Raw genomic sequence first — 17,230 nt, forward strand, 5'->3', positions numbered from 1 at the left:
TAAAGTTGGATTCCACACTAAGGAGTTCAATGGCTTTGGTCACTACCATGGAAATGTGACTAGACAGGCACAAGAACTTTCTTGGATACTTTTTTCTTCTTTTCTCTGAGCACAGCACTGGTGACAGTTCTTCTAAATTTAGATATGTACCTGGAACTAGAACCTTGTCTTTTCACATCAGATCTCCCTCCACATTCTCCTTGGCATCCCTGCACAAAGACTAACCTACCTCTTCATGATGAAGACTACTCTTTGAAGACAAGTAATCTAATTCTGTAAAAATAGTTTCATTTATTCTAAAAATTGGCACATCAATGAAAGAATCCCCTGAAAAGATTCTATTCTTATGAAATGTAACATCTCTAAAACGTCAAAGTTCTTAGTTCTGAAGTGTATGCCACTTACAACTGCTCCAAATCACATGCAAAAAAGATGCATCGACCAGGAAGCAGCAGCTTTCAGCAAACATTAATAAATAGTTCCAGTGCTTCTGATATTAATAGTTCTTCCCCCCAATAGCACCAGAGGTAATTGCTACAAACTAGTGCTGGTATTTATTAAACAGCAGGCATTAATAGGGCTGAACTCATGAGAAACAAGGTAAACGTACTGTTTAGAATTCTTTTTTAAAAAGAAGTTAGGCTTTGAAGAGAAAAAAAAAAAAGGGTGTGCTTGGATAAAAGTGCAGGCAGAGGCATCTAGTCCCAGTCAAACTGAAAGACACCACAAACCACATGTTAATCACCTATGTAACAAAAAAGCTGTATGTCAAATGCTTGCAAATGAAGTGTCAAAGCCAACAATGAAAATATTGATGTTTCTACTTGCTAACTGTAAAGATTATTAAAAGTGCCAGATAATTCACTCTTATTTTAAAAAATAGAAAAATATTAAAAACATTTACTTTAGTTAATGAAGAAAATCTAGACCAGTGCAATGTGAACTACAACAGTAATTCAGTGTTTCTTCTAGTTAAAGGCATTAGTTCAGTATATTTTCATGGTTTTACAGTATAATGTGATTAAGCCTTACACAGATGATGACTTTCTTACTTGGGACATGCTACTGTGAACACTTGTCAGTGCAAGTCCATGCTACCCAAATGAAACATAAGAATTGGGAGAGGAAGAAAAAAAAAAAAAAAAAAACCAACACAAAAAAGGTTAAACAAGTGATATATTAGAAAAAATAGCAAAGCTGATTGTCACATTTTGAAACTATCTTTTTAGCATGTAAGCATTTAAAGTTATTCATAAATACAAAATTTAGTAAACTTACAACAACTATAAAATTTTTTAAACTTACAAATTCAACCTGTGCATTTAGACATCTGAAGAGTAGCTTCTGAAGGCAAACAACACAGCAGTATACAGCCCTGTTCTCTCCTCATACACACTTCTTTAAACAAATTCCTCAGCCAGCCTGATCTGCAATACAAACACCTTGAAAGGTTATGACCCTCAAGGATTTTAAGCCACTTATTCTGTTTTCTTTGCCTGTCTTTTCTTAACACCATCACGGTGCTGTTCAGAAGACTGGTCACAAACTGAAGAACCATTGGAAGATGTGGCACTTTCACCCTTCACTTTGGATGGTGTCTTTTGCAAGCCAAAGAACATATGGCCTAATGCAGCCTCAATCGGAGCAAATGGAGAAGTTGCAGATCTTGTCAACATCATTGTTACCTATGAAGAACAAGGATCAAGTTACAATAACAGTTTTAACAACTTCACAGAGACTGAAAACAAGTTCAAAGCTGAATCAATGCATGGCATTTCTAACTTTCTACACAAGCATATGGCCATGCCACCAAGAACAGAAATATGTTCGTTTTAGTTTGAATTGATCAAAGAATGCCTTTCTTTCTGACCTACACCCTTCACACAGCTATACACAAACAATGTGCACAAGAAACTTTCTATGTATTTTTACTAAAATCATCCTAAGAGTAAACCATATTTAATGTCATACAACTAAGGTGAAGAGCAATATTTATGTGTAAGTTTTGTACCTTGTTCAAACTGAAAAACTGTAAACAGAGCAGCTACTTCCATTTAAACTGAAAGAATGCAATGTGCAAACGTCAGCCAGACCTTAGTTAGAATTCCAGACAGCTATACTCATTCAATAAAGTTGAGGTTGGCAACAGAGATTTAGGTGGAAATTCCTTAGAATACATTACTGGGAATCGGGATAGAAAAAACTGCTTTGTAGATCCAGGTACTGGGCAAGTTTATATTGCAACCGTTTCTACAGTTTTCAGAGACATGAAAGGTTTCCATAACAAGACACTACTACAGGACTATGCCAGACCCACAACTGTTGCTTTATTAGTTAAGTGGATGCTCAAGCTCCTGATTGGCAGGACAACCATCAGTTTAAGAACTTATGCACTTCAGTGCAGCCTGCAAGCCAGCTTCTGAAGACAGCTGTAGTTTTTCAACTTCCAGAATAACATTCCTTCTCCATTCCCAGCATCCCCAGTTCAACAATGCCTTTATTGGTTTAGGTGGAGAATTGTGAGTATTAGCTTTAAGTCTTGGCTCCATAAAGCAACTTCTCTAGAATTAAACTTGTCAGCTACTTCACAGAAAGGTGACTGGCAACCACCACTTTATGGCATTCTCTAATCTGTGGAACAGCAGCTCTGAAGCTCTTTAAAATTGCCAAACTTCTGCTAACACAGAGACTACATTTTCTTCTTAGCTAATACTCCTGAAAACAGGCATCATCCTGGAAATTAACAAGACTGGAGGGATTAAAGGATTCAACAGAGAAGTAGTATCTATTTTATTATAAAAGTAGTTACAGCTACTTCAAAATGGTTTTGACATGCTTTCTTTTATGACCTGAAAATTTATGTTTCCAACACTTTAAGCTAGATGAGAACCTAGCTGGCTTGTTTTGCAAACCCACAGATGACTGCACAGGTACAAGGCAGGCATTAAGTAGCTAGCAAAAGGCAGAGAACAGGAGAGTTTCTACAAACATAAACTTTGTCTGAGATTATCAACATACAAGCCTGGCATACCAACTGTTGGGTGCCGAAATTCCTGATTTTTTAGTTTTATTTTTATTTTCCATACATTGAACAGTATCAGTAACAGAATAGGTCTTCTGTTCTGCTTCTGTATACAAGACTGAACAAAGGTTTAAGACCTCAACAAGAGCTGGCCTTCCTATCCAGAAGCATGCATTCAAACTTGTGGTAGAATGTTTGAGGGCATATTTTTTTTCTCCAAAATAATGAAATAAAATATTTACTGTTATTCGGTTGTTTGCAACACCTTCACACTCTTACCTTGGAGACCACAAGAAAGATGGTGTATAAAAACATAAGGTTGTGTCTTGCTATTGGCAAGTACTGGCTGTGTTGCAGGGTGAAAAGAACTGCTCCTATCAAAGTCACCTTCACAGGGCTGGAAATCAAACAAACAACGTTAACTTCTCTTTTCTACTTCACAGTGAAAGCTGCCATGGCCTGCAAAGCAATAAATGTTGTTAGCATGCAAAAGAATTATTTCTGAATAGAACTAATGAAAACTTGTCGTAACAGTTACAAGGTCCAAAATTTAGCCGCTATTAAGACTTTCACTTTATATACTATTACTACGCTTTCTGTCCATAGTATGGATAAGCATCCAGTTCAGCACTACTTTACACACCCAGCAAACTCATGTTTGACAAATCCTCCTCAAATCAACGCATCTATTCAGACTCTATATGCCACCTTGCTCCCCTTCTTCCTCTCCCAATGTATCTTACTGAAGAGTTAAATCACACAGCTTACACTACTCAGAATGGACTTAAAAATAGGTTCCTCTCCCGTACTCCAGGTGGTAGTTACTCCAAGGAGTTGCTTAAGGTCTTGAAGAACAACTTAGACCAAGACTCAGTCGACTGTGACACTCCACCAGTTCTAGGGCTGTAGTGAGCTTATACTTGACTTGAGCCAGCCCTATATTACAGGTTTTTCCAACACTGCTGTGTTGACTTAAGGCATGCAAAGATTTCCATCTTTTAGCTATCTTCATTGTGGTGGTAAATCCCTTGCTAGGTATACAGTCAGAAACAAGAGAACTTTGGTCAGTTATCTAAAGTCATCTGAAGAGAGAGCACTAACATACCAGCAGAAAAAGTCTGCACATTTCTTAATCTGCATCTAGATGTGACATACAGATGACACTCCTATTATCACAGAGCACCTAGCATAGACAAATTCTTCACTGCCTTTTCAGTAACTCCAAGATTTACTGCATCAACTTCCTGCTTAGGAAGTCCAAAAAACAACTCTGTGTATAGAAGCATCTCATCTATTTGAAGATGTTTTATCCATATAACTTTGTAACTCACTTCTATTTCATATTCTTAAGCTTTATATATTAAACAGAATTCTAAAAATACTTTTTGAGTTACTTTGAGCCACATCCACCCTGGAAAAAGAGAATATATACAAGTGCTGCCACAGTCATTGCTCTAGTGTTGCACCTCTAAGTACAGTGTTATTTGGGTTTAAAGTGCTATTATTGACAGTGACATCTTCCTTGTGGAAGTTTGCTTTCAAGACTGCAGGCACTCAGGCACTGACTGAGGGAGATAAACTCTAAATACCTGGAATTTCAGTAAAAGCCAACAACTAACATAAGCCATAAAAAGTTGAAATATTTCCAAAGGGAAGGCTACAAATTTCTTGTCTGTTAATCTCTGTTGCTAAGAGTGGGTGCAGAAAAACAATATAACTGTAAAAATGAATAAATATTATTTCTAAAGACCTGAGAGTAACATGCAAAAGACCCAACGCATTTGAGGAAATTACCACAGTGATCTTATCTTGACTTACAACAGTAGCTTATGGCTTTCTAGCCTGTCTCAATTCTCCTTTTACTGTACAGACTAAACTGGGAGCCACGTAATATTCCCATTCTCTGCTTCTGCAAGAGAAGTAACATCTTCTATCTTGCAGTACATTTTTGCTATATTGAATAACCAATTCGAACCTTCTCAAATAATTGATATCTATAGAGGAAAACTGTACTGGCAGAGAAAGAAAGAGGGACAATGCTCAAAGGAAGCCATCTTTGCGATGCTCAGAACATGCACCAAAACGCAGACTTCACTTGTATACTTCTGGTACCACTGTCCTTTCATTTTGGATAGGAGACCATGTCCCTGTAAGACATAATACTGCTTTCCAGTAACTTCCTACTGACTTAATACTGCTTTCTGCCAAATAATTTTTGTTGACTTGTCTCCCCATTTGGTGTTCTTGTGCTGTGAACCTAAAATGACTACAACCAATCTTCCACAAGATACACACCAAAGCATTGATTACCAACATTTCCTAATGCCTTTTTTTTTTTTTAAATTTGAACCACTAAAACTGAGTGTCAACACACAGAGTTAACAAAAAGTTAATATGTTGCAGTCTTTTTTAAAAAAAAACCAACTTACTAGGACATCTTCAGTAGCTCATTGGTTTCAGGTTTCCACATTCCTCTCACCAGCTGCTCAAAGTTGGAAATTAGGCCACCACCAGCTCCTGAAATTGCAGAGATTTATAAGTCCCCACCAACTGCTACCACTACTGCTCAACCTATTATTGCTCCCCAAAAAACTCATTACACCAGGTGCCAAACGTGGCACCCAAAGCTCAAAGAGACCAATCCAATCTTTTATATGTGTATGACTTGAGCAACCGACATGAAACCTCAGAGGTTTAGTTACTTAGCAAGAACCTCAGGATCACCTTTATGTGATAGCATCGGAACCGATTCACTCATTACCACCAACCTTTGGTGGCCTGAATTGCCAAAGTAAATCTTCAGAGAGGCTTATATCGTTCCTTTCTTTATGTTGTCATGTAAGTACAGAGAGTCTCTAGAAAGTACGAAGACCCTCTGTGAGAAAAGGTGGATATATATTTTTACATTAAAAGGCAAGCAATCAGTATCATAACCTGGGAAGAGAATATATTAGACCATCACACTAACATATTTTTTCCCAAAGCAGAACAGCATGAAGCAAATCGAAACATGAGCTGCACTGCTACTTTATGAAGTGGGTCTTAACATTGTGACTACAAATACAGCTGCTACGAAGGTAGCTTCCAGAGTCATACTCCAAACAGCAGTCAGGCAAGAAGGTTCATTCCTGTGTTTAAAATCAGGTAATGGTTGCAAGGCAAAAAGTTAAGAAAACAAGTTCTCTTCTTCAGCCACACGCACGGAAAACAGCTCTAAGGAAATATGCTGTTGGAAAGTTTAGTAATAGCATTAAAGCTACACAGGAGATCTATTTCTTTATTGCCATCAACTGCCCATCCTGCAAGTCCTCACACAGTCATTCAATGTCACCCTTAATCCATGCAGAAAAACTGCTGCACAGGCTTTTTTTCCCTTGAGGGGATAACAGACTGTATTAGGACTATCACATCTAGCAGAGCAAGGAATGGTACTACAGTTATGCTGAAGGGCTAGCCATTTAAATACCACTCCAAAACATCACATCCTATCAGAACAAGATGTTGTGCATGTTACCTCTGGCCCAGCCCACAGCTACCATGACAAGCCAGGCATCTTTGAAGTGACTGTCTGCATGTGCAACGCCAGCCGTTATCTTCCAAGTCCTAGTCACTTCTTTCATTCCTGCAACCAGAAGCCGAAGAGGCAGAAAGGCAAAGCACTGGTAGAATATGTCTTGTGGGCAGTAAAACACAAGATACCTGAAAATCATGAGAAAGCCCATTAGCAGCATTCAAAAGTTTTTACTAAGGAATTAACTTTCTAATAACCTTTAAAGATATTCTTGGAACATGACTAGCAATGCATGATATACTACTGATAACTCTGTCTTGTATGGTAGATACATTGGAACAAATTTGAAATGCTTTTAAATGTGCTTGAGATCTTGCACCCAAATCAAACTTTATTTGAAATTGTTCTTACTGCCTCATTGTCCCAGAGAAGAATTCACTTGAGTACATGAGAAGCAGCTTTAAATTTTACCAACTGTTCTACAGCTTACATACCACATTTTTATAATTCAAATTATTAAATTAGCATCTGGCTGACTGTGTGTGGTTTGGGTTTCTGTGGGTTATTTTTTGATTGGTTGGGGTTTTTTTGGTTGTTTGGTTTTTTTGTTTGTTTGGTTGGTTTTTTTATAGCATTATAACAGGGTGGTAAATTGCATGCTGGCACTATGCTTTCATACTGATAGGTACATGGAATTACGTAACTTAAGCAAGAATGCCTCCATTAGCTAGTGACATGCCAGATGAAATGCACAGCTATTTTCAAACACATTTCACATCTTAGTAACCACCAATTCTAGCTTTTTCAACTTGCCAATTATAAGCACATTTCTTTTTTCAAAGTGTTGAAAGCACAATGCTCAAAATTTAGTATCTTTTATCAACTTGCTTTTAAAAGAAAGTTAAAGATGACTAGCAATGAAATCCTAAACTGACAGTAAATTTTAAAAGATGAGATTATGTGGTGTTACATTGTATTTCTTCAATCATAAATAAAATTCAGCTCTTACACAGAAATTCAAGGTCTTGAAAAAAATTAAAAAATAATCAAGTATCTCTAGATTATTTCAGCACAGGAGTAAGAGAGTAACAATTAAATAAAAATAGAGAAAGTCTTTAAAAGGTGAGCAGGGTACTTTTTCATTTAAAAAAAAAAAAAAGATACTTGCCTGTTGCTTTAGGCTTCTGAGCTTAATCCTGTCTACCAAGAATTTCTGAAAGCTGTATCCTTCCCCTGTTTACTCAGGCTGCAAGGCAGAGACCCCTCGTATCTAGTTTACTTCATTAGAATTACTAGCAGACACCGCAACTAGGAAGAGTTAGAAAGCAGGACACGACATGGTTTTGTCATGTGTCCCTGTCTGGCCCCCCTCCAGAAAAAATGCTTTTCCTTTACAGCAGAATGCCAGGAAGCTTCATCCACAGAAAGGCAAAGTTTTGCTGAAGTCCTATTCTAGTTATGTGTTTGCTTTTTCTGCAGTGGATATTGTACCTTGCCACTTCAAACTTCTAAAGCTTATTCTCTTCAAGAGAAATGCCAGAAATGAAGCCTGCAATAACCTATTTCTAAAACACAAGGAAGTTATTTTAATTTACGTTAATAGCCAAGTACTGGTCCAGTGTTCATTTTTAGCTCTATTTATATTCATTCCATTTTCTTCTATTGTAAATGTCATTGCCTTTGTATGCAACCAAGCTTCAGTTGATATGAATTCAAAGATGTATACAGAGCATGTACTGTAATAGCTACTGCAAATAGCCATTTAAGCCATGTACTCAACAGACAACACTACTCAGAATTAATTTGCAACTGCAGAATGTGGGTTTAAGACACTGAGTAACGGGCAACTGGATTGGACCTTGCATTGCTACCCCATCACGTTATTTTTGCCTATAATTTCTGCTAGCAGCAGTTGCTAACAGTAGATGTCGCTGCCCTACAGACTATATAGGAGCACTTCTCAAGTGCAACACAATCTCTTTTGTTTTCCAGTTTTATGTACGGCTTGGGGAATTTCGTTTCATGTGATTTGAGACCAAGAATTGAAGTCATTATACTCATGAAGAGAGAACTCTGTAAAACTGGAAGCTTAAAAGGTTTCATAACATTCACAGTTCCTCATTAAAACCTCATTTTACTTGTGCACAGCAAATCACATTTGACCACGTTAAGTTCAACAGAAATCATGTTCTGTCTACATGTACTCCTAACTCATGTAATTTGTTAAAACAAGCAGTTGTGTTGCCCGCATCAGAATAATATGAACCATAAGCAGATTCTATAAGCTTTGTTAGTACTGCGCTATCTATCCCACATCATTCCACTGATTTGCCTAAATGAAATCTTTCTGCATCTTCCATTGCAACATGAAGACCATAAGACTAATATATAGATACACAAAGCTAGACACTTTCATTTTAATGAATTTGCAATTATAAAACCTAAGGGGCTACAAGGAATAGATGCTAAAGTTTTTCAAGCAGATAAGACTCTTCTAAGAGAGGAATTGTGATTTTTAAATTCAAAACCCCACCGCTTCTCAAAAATTTTGTAAAGTTTAATGGTGTCTTCAAAGATCACTTTCTGTAACAAATGAACTCCACTGAACTGGCCACATTTATAGGAAAATAACTCCAGTGCTTTTTTTGAATTCCAAGACAGGCCAAATTGCTGCCCCGTTCACATACCTGACTTCCCATTCAGCTCTCTACTGTCTTCCACTACAACACACATCCATTTGGGGAAAGGGTAAAATAGAGGAAAAAAAAAAATTATGTCAGGAAGCAGAAACTAGAGAACAGATTTGTGTCCTAGATTCCCAGTTACAGAAAAGTTAAAATCTCTTACATCAGTCAGTCTGGCCTTCAAGAGCTACTGCTGAAAAACTAGACTACTTTTATGACTTCCCTATATCCAGAAAAGCAGTAACTGAAGCCCACTTTACTCCAAAATAATATTTTCAGGAATAAACTAGTCTAGTGACTAAGCATTTCGTTATATAACAAGAGTTGCTCTTAGAAGCATTTTATTTCTGTCGAAAAGGATCATAACAGCTACTTCACTGCAGTGACTTTCTGGATGAAGAGACAGCATCCAAATCTGTAACGTTATTAAGTTGAGCTTCTGATTTACGTGGAAGCTTGATGGTATAATCTCAGTTTACAGCTTCCTCAAAACCAATGCTACTCATCGAACTCAATTGTGGTTGCTTACCAGACTGAAGATGCCAGTAGAATATTTGTGCCCTTTGCCAGAAATGCTATCGGAGGCTCTGCAAGCATCAAGGAAGACAAAACTGAACCGCCAAAGCAATAAAGCATAGCACTAAACCAGCAGGCAATTGGACTTCGGACTGACACTTCCACAGCTCCTGAAACAAAGGGAAAAGATACATAAACAGAAATAAACACTTGAGAATCACATCATGTTTTATAAGTCAGTAATTTTCAAGTCATGCAGTCCCACATTGTTCCTTTAGGTAATGAAAAATCCTGCAGGAATCTGTAGGCTTTCACAGGAAAAGTCTTCAGAAATACAAACTTCAGAGTACCTTGACTGAAGCATACGCTATTTAAATAAAAGTGAAAGATTGACATTGTGTTCTCTAAACATCTTTCATGGGTTGGTTTAGTGTAACAAAAAAGCTTTCAGAGCATGGCTGAGAGGTGTCATTGTTAATAATCTGACAAAGATATACAGTCGCTTTCAAATTTGTATTAAAAATACACAAGTGGCTTTGCTGACCTAGACAGGAATCATATTGGTAACTTTGGGCGGTTAGTCTACAAATTCTATTTCTGCTTTTGAGTATTCATAAAGTCAAAGTCGCTCTTTTTCTTTTTCCTCATAACGCCCTGATAACTGTGTTTGCTGACCAAAATGAAAGCAGTATCCAAAACCATTATTAAATAGTTTCACCTGCAATCCTGAACAGAGGAAAAAAAAGGTTACCTGAAGCCATAATAATGAATGTAAGTTTCCATTCTTATTAAAAGGTTCATAGTCTGATTTATGTTGTTATCTTTAAAATTAATTATCCCTTTTAAATTGCAATTAAACTATGCCAAAAGAGTACTCAATATCAAAAGATTATGCTGGAGGTAATGGGAAGCCTTAACCAGTTTCAGGGGGAAACAACACTATCAAAGCCAGAAATATCCTCAAGTAGTAGTTTTGACTATTTCCCTCCACTTCAAAAGTCCAATGCTGCCAAAGCTTCCCCTTTACACAGGTGCAGAGCTCTGTTTGCCTGAACTAGTTTAATTTTCCATAGTGCAAAGGCTGAAGTTCACAAAAGCAAAGATGAAACCTAGAGTCTGCACCAAAATTAAGTTGGACATGTTTGCAATTCAGAGAAGCTTTCGGTGTTTCAGGTACTTCTGTGGGAAAAGAAGCTTCTTACTGAAGATGAGAAGCTCACATGTATCAAAGAGAATATATCACTCTCAATATAATTCAGTTTATACAACAGTATTAACAAGATTGTTCCAGTTTTAGTACTGGTACAGCTATTGTATATCCCAGCACTATCTAAATTCCCACATAACAGCCAATTTACAAAAACAACCACTCCTAAGTAATACAAAATGTCTGAATATAAAGTAATATAATTTTTAACTATTGCATAATTTATTTTCTGTACTGCAATAGCTGGTGTTCCAAGTCTGTTATGGTCTACTGTGTTACTGCGTATTACCACTTCTTCAAAGTAGCTATCAATTAATGTTCATGTGCATAAAATTAACAGTATAAAATTCTAAAACCTCCTAATGTTACTTAAAAGCAAAAGTGAAAATATAAAGTGGGCCATTACATCCAGATCCCATATAACTGAATGTGGACCTATTTTCACCAATATATTTGAGAAGGGTAAGACACTTGCAGAATATTAATGGTTTGTGCTTACTACATTGAGGTTTCCTCATTAAAAAAGTATCTGCAAATACTGACAGCCATTGCATTCAGAAAAAAAATGCAAAATTATATTAAGGAGACACTCACTGGTCCAAAGGAATTACAGTAGCTTCCTTCCCTCATATAATTATTTTCTTGTTTGATTGCACAGCCTCATTAAGAGTACTACTATATACCTACTTCAGCATGAAAGGACTGAATTCCTATTCTTGCAACAAGATAATATCCTACCGCCATGTTTGGCGGTAGTCTCTCTGTTGAGTAACTCCACTAAATGCTGCTGTGGCATTATAGCACAAAGTGACTATATAGAGAAGAAACACCCCCAACTTTACAGGACAATGGGAAAACCCACCTAATGGAGGTAGCCAGTGTAAGTCACAAATCACAAGGGAACATGTGCTGAATGGAACTGGGGAGGTACTGCTAATAGATCAGCTGTTGCATTATGCACGCACAAACTCTAACTCCTGGACTGACGTAATACAGAATGTAATCTACACAGTAATCTGGTCTTGGAGTGAGACTAGTAACCAGATCATAGCAGGAAGTTCCACATCCAAGAACTGACAGTCTCCAGACCAGGTTTTAAAAAAAAAAATCTTACACCTCAGACATCCATTATTAGGTAGGTGTGCACCAACCTCTCTTTCATTAGCATGAAGCTTCTCACTTTGCATTAGCAGAGAAGTAATCATTTTAACATCTCTACTGGTGGCCTCCATCAGAATACTGAACTACTTCCCCCCTCCCCACAAAATGCAGCATGACTGAGAGCTAGCTAGCAAACTCCGCTGCTCCTTCACTTCAGTGGGTGTTCAGTCAGATTAATAACATAGTGAAATGAAACCATTCCAGTTGCTGTGTCTTTGAATTTACCATGCTGTATTTTATTTTTCATGCACATGGACATTGACTGCAGTCAATGAAACACAGCTACTAATGACGAGTTTTAAGGAAAAAATGGAAGATTCTCATGTATCAGGTTTGAAAAGGTGCAACAGAAATCACTTTAAACGTTTGACATCATTGTTGCTAGTTCAACTTGCCTTCTCTCCTACATACTTTCTGAAAATAATTTCACGATTTTTCACTTCCTCTACTAAAAGCCAGATAACAAAAACACTTTTAAACATAAAATCTAATGAAATGTTGGAGTTGTTTTAAAATCAGTTAGGTATCTGTTCTCTTTTCAAATCCATTTGCCTGCCTTTCAGCAACCAACACTTCTCCACTCTTCCCTTTCCCCACAACTAACAGCAATTGGTTTCCAGTTTTGAGGACGCATACAGGAATCACTATTATTATTATTACCAGATAGCCCCCTATGAGCAAGTTCCACAACAAAGCATTTAAATTTCTTCATGAACCTACTAGGTATGAAAGGACAAGAGACTGGTAACTCTACTGGACTTCAGGATTTTTCTGTTGGTTAACATTAGACTTTTCTTGGCTGAAACACCAGTATTTAACAATTCATACCTGCTTTCTAATAAGGAATATAACCAACATAAAAAACAACGAGGCAAAAATTGCTGATACTAATTTAAAGCACATCTTGGCATTGCTAACCCAAATTACATATGGGATGTAACCTTTCAGAAAATAAACTCAATTTTAAGTGGGTCACATGTTTTGAAACAAGTGGTCATTTATATTTGTCGTCTGATGCACCCTGTAAAACTAATGAGGCATCATACAACCATGCAGAATATGATCAGCTGAAAGGCCACTAGTCCTGCAAATGGTTTATTCTAGAAAGTAAGATAAGGTTTCAAAAGGCAAGGACTACTGTCGAATACAGTTTTAAATGTTGTTTCTAGAAAACAGTAATAAAAAACCTCCCCAGCAAACTTTTCTGTCAGTAGGATAAGATCTGCTTTAACCTTTCCAACGTATTCCAAATGGGCAATTAGGAATACACACTGATAGTTTTTCTATCAGCTCTATTCAATTATACATATAATGAATTAAGCTAAAGGATTTAAAGAGTCAGATTTAATTTAGTAAAACTATGTCAAAAAAACTTACTTCTCTTCAAATCACAGAAAACTTCCAAGAACTAAACCAGCACATTTCTTCCAAATATGACATCCTCAATCCTCAACAGCTTGTGCTGTCCCTCCATCACAAGAAAAGAAAATTGCCAGTTCTACAACTGATAAGACTTACAAATGAGCAATTCTTAAAAAGCCCCAAACGCACTAACCAAGAACTCTCAGGAATGTGGAGACACTAACCAAGAACTCTCAGGAATGTGGAACATGTTGGTTGTCAGTGCTGTAGTTCATCAGCTCTCACAAGAGAGTAAGAAAATCTAGTTAGAAGGACTGGAGAGTCCCAGTCAGTGTGCACCTATCCATGATGTAAATACCCACACTGAACCTTATTTTAAGCAGTGCAGAGGGGTGGTATTTTCATGAGACACTAATCTGGGATAAAACAAACCTGTCTCTGACTTGACCACACGCTTTCTATATCATCAACCACTTGAAGTTACCCAGTTATCTCCCTGTGATACATACCTACTGTTTAAGTTTCCAAAAAGAATACATAGTAATGCCTAGAGAATATTAAACATATCTGTCCTGAGCAGTTCATAATAACTGATATTTCAGTTATGATTTGATATTCAGTCCAAACTGCAAGTGAGAAACAGACTAGGATGCTGTCACCCAAAGTACAGTTATTAATTTGAAGTATTAGAGGATATTTAAGAGTTCTGAACTTTCCACCTATTAAGCAAACAGGAAAAAAAAAAAAAAAATCAGCATGGATCTGACCAGACTTTTGACAGCACTGCCATTTTCCAGAATTGCTATCTCACTAAAGCTGCTAATGCTAGCAAAGCAAGAGACTCATTTCAACTTGATGTTTAAATCTGTGTCCATTCCAGAGGAAAGTTTAAAAGGTAGTGCATGATAGTGCCAGATACCTTTAGACAGAAAGTCCCTTTTTGAATGGAACAGTTATATTGAACAATGCCACAAGTCAGCACCCAGAAAAAATTTTAGCAGTAGTAAAAAAATTTGGTGAAGACAGTAGCATATGTAAGCATTTTATAACAGTCTTCACAGTTTGCTAAGCGCACTTACTCAGCAGAAGTAAAATTTCACCTTGACACATTTAGGAAGGGACCAAAGAACAGCTCTCACTAAACAAACAGCACAGAGCTTTAAAAACATGAAGCAAGCAGAAGCTCCTAAATCTGCAGTATAATCCTGAAAGCCACCTTAGTTTCCTACACATTTATTAGCTGGGATGCACAGTTGCTGTCATTGTCCAAAGTTATTCCACAAGTAGTTACTCTAAATATTAAAACAAGGCTAAGTGTCCACATTTGTGACAATTAAAAACTAAGCTTGGAGTAAACAACCATAGTGCAAAAGATTTTCTAGACAAAAGTATGTAGACACTGAAGTGTCATCACACACACTCATGCCAAATCCAGAATCCTGTTACTGGTAGTGCAAAGTTTCCCTAATTTAATTTTACTATCTATGGGTACAGTGTAAAGAGTCACTCACACACAACCTGCCCATTTCATTTCCAAGCTATGTTTCCTACTGGACAGAATTGCCTTAACAGCTTCCTGCATAACCAGGGCATGTGAAGGATATAAACTCATGAGTTAAGCAGCTCTCCTCTCAGATGTAATACCTGACAGCAAGTCCCTGGCCTGTAATCTGCATTCCTCCTCTGCATAGAATCATAGAACGGTTTGGGTTGCAAGGGACCTTTAAAGATCACCTAGTCCAACCATAAACCTAACTTCAGGGGTGCCAGCCCTTTTATTCTTGGGACTTTTTAAATCTTAAGCTGCAAAAAGGTTTTCAACAAAACTCCTGGCTGATTTCACCAGTGCCTCTAGTTCTGAGAAGGCAAGAAAAGTTCAGCTGGGCACTTCCAGCGTGGTTTCTGCAGCCAATCAGACATTGTTTTCTGCCGGGCAGACTAACGAAGGCTGCAGATGATCTTATCTGAACACTTTCGGGTTGGCAAAGAACATCTGGATTTTGACGCCAGCAGAGCGCGCGGCAGTGGCAGCGCGGGAGAGGCACGCGGCCGCCCGCGGGGCCCCCCAGCAGCGCGGCTCTGGGCAGCGCCTCGGTGTACAAACCCAAAACTTTTGCTTGTACGGCTGCCGCTTCAGAGGCGACGAGGAGCGCCGACAAACCTCTCCCTGCACCAAAACCACCTGAGATTTTGTGGGAGTACACGCAGGCACCCAGGTTCGGCCACCCGCCGTCATTAAAAACAAAGTCCAAAAGTAGCAGAGCAAAAACCACCAACACTCTCTAACATTTTGCGAGCTGGGCGGGCACCGTGGCATAAGACCCCCAAAGTGCTGTAACACCCTACCCCAGCCGAGACACCTGCAGCTCCCGCGGAGACCCAGCGGCAAAGCCCAGGCAAAGGCAGGTCACCCCGCGCCCCGCCCGGCACCCCGGCTCCCCTCAGGCGCCCCCCGCCATCTTGCGCGGCGGCCACCATTGCCCAGCCGGGGCTGAGGCGGCCGGCGGCAGGGGACTGCCCGGCCCCCGCCTCTGGCATGGCCCGGCCGGGACATGGGGGAACACGGCGGAAGGACGGGAGAACACGGAGGAGCGACTGGGGCACACGGCGGGGGGAAAGAGGCGGCTCCGTCCCGCCCCGCCAACAGCCCCCGCGGCCGCTCACCCCGCTGTTCCTTCAGCGCCATGACGGAGGCCACATAGTGCGCCAGGTCGAAGAAGGGGAACATGGGCAGGCGCGAGAAGAGCACCGGCACCTGCCACAGCTCCATGGCCGGGCGGCGGCGGGACGGAAGACCGGGAAACGGCTGCCCAGCGCGGCGGCAGCGAGCGCCCCGGCGGCAGCTTGGCCCCTGCCGGCCGCCGTCAGCGGCGGGGCGGGCCGGGGCGGGGCGGCTGGCTCCCTTCAGGCGGCGGCGGCGCGGCGGGTCCCCTCAGGCGGTGGCAGAGACCTGCAGCCGTTCTTCCTGGCGGCCTTGGTGTGCTCATCCTTGCGGGCTGCCTGGCTCTGTTGGTCCGGCTGAGCCCGGCCGGGCGCTCCCCGGATCCTGAGGGGTGTTCCCGCTACCGTACCTACCCGGGGCCAGGTCTGGGTAACGCCTGCAGGGGGCCCGGGCGGGGGCGATCTTTAAATAAGATCGTGTTGTTCCTGGTTCGTGGTCAGCTTGAGATTGGTCGTGGCCCCTAGAGCCTTTCTACATTTGTTCTCATTCCCTGCAGCTGGCTGTCCTTACGCACAGGTACTTAGAAGGTATAAGTGTGATAGCTCTTCCCCCCCCCCCCCCCCCCCCTTTTATTTATTTTCTTTCTCCTGCAGTTCATCAAGAGTATTTAGGATTATGAACTGGGGTTGTTTAGCCTGGAGAAGAGGAGGCCGAGGGGAGACCTTATCGATCTCCACAACTACCTGAAAGGAGGGTGTAGCCAGGTGGGGGTCGGTCTCTTCTCCCAAGTAAGAGGCAGTAGGATGGGAGGAAACAGCTTCCAGTTGTGCTGGGGGAGGTTTAGGATGGATACTAGATATTTCTTCGCAGAAAGGGTTGTCAAATATTGAAACAGGCCACCCAGGGACGCAGTTGAACCCCCATCCCTGGAAGTGTTTAAAAGGCAAGTAGGCATGGTGCTTAGGGACATGGTTTAGTGGTGGTTTTGGCAGTGTTAGGTTGATGGTTGGACTGGATGATCTTCAAGGTTCCTTCCACCCTATACTATTCTATGATTCTATGTGGTCTTTCTCAGGTTGATTTAATCTGTTTATCACCTGCCTAA

General features: G+C 39.9%; 1 protein-coding gene across 1 annotated transcript; it reads right to left on the bottom strand.

Moving 5' to 3' along the window:
* Positions 1-1,158: 1,158 nt before the first annotated feature.
* TMEM38B (transmembrane protein 38B) lies at positions 1,159-16,233 on the bottom strand (the record flags this gene model as incomplete). Its single annotated transcript, XM_082497649.1, has 6 exons — positions 1,159-1,685; positions 3,302-3,419; positions 5,452-5,539; positions 6,537-6,721; positions 9,747-9,903; positions 16,128-16,233. 6 exons carry the CDS (start codon positions 16,231-16,233, stop codon positions 1,479-1,481), a joined length of 861 nt encoding a protein of 286 aa, XP_082353775.1. The 3' UTR covers positions 1,159-1,478.
* Positions 16,234-17,230: the final 997 nt, after the last annotated feature.

The sequence above is a fragment of the Vanellus vanellus genome (assembly GCF_965231255.1).
Source record: "Vanellus vanellus genome assembly, chromosome: Z".
NCBI lineage: Eukaryota > Metazoa > Chordata > Aves > Charadriiformes > Charadriidae > Vanellus > Vanellus vanellus.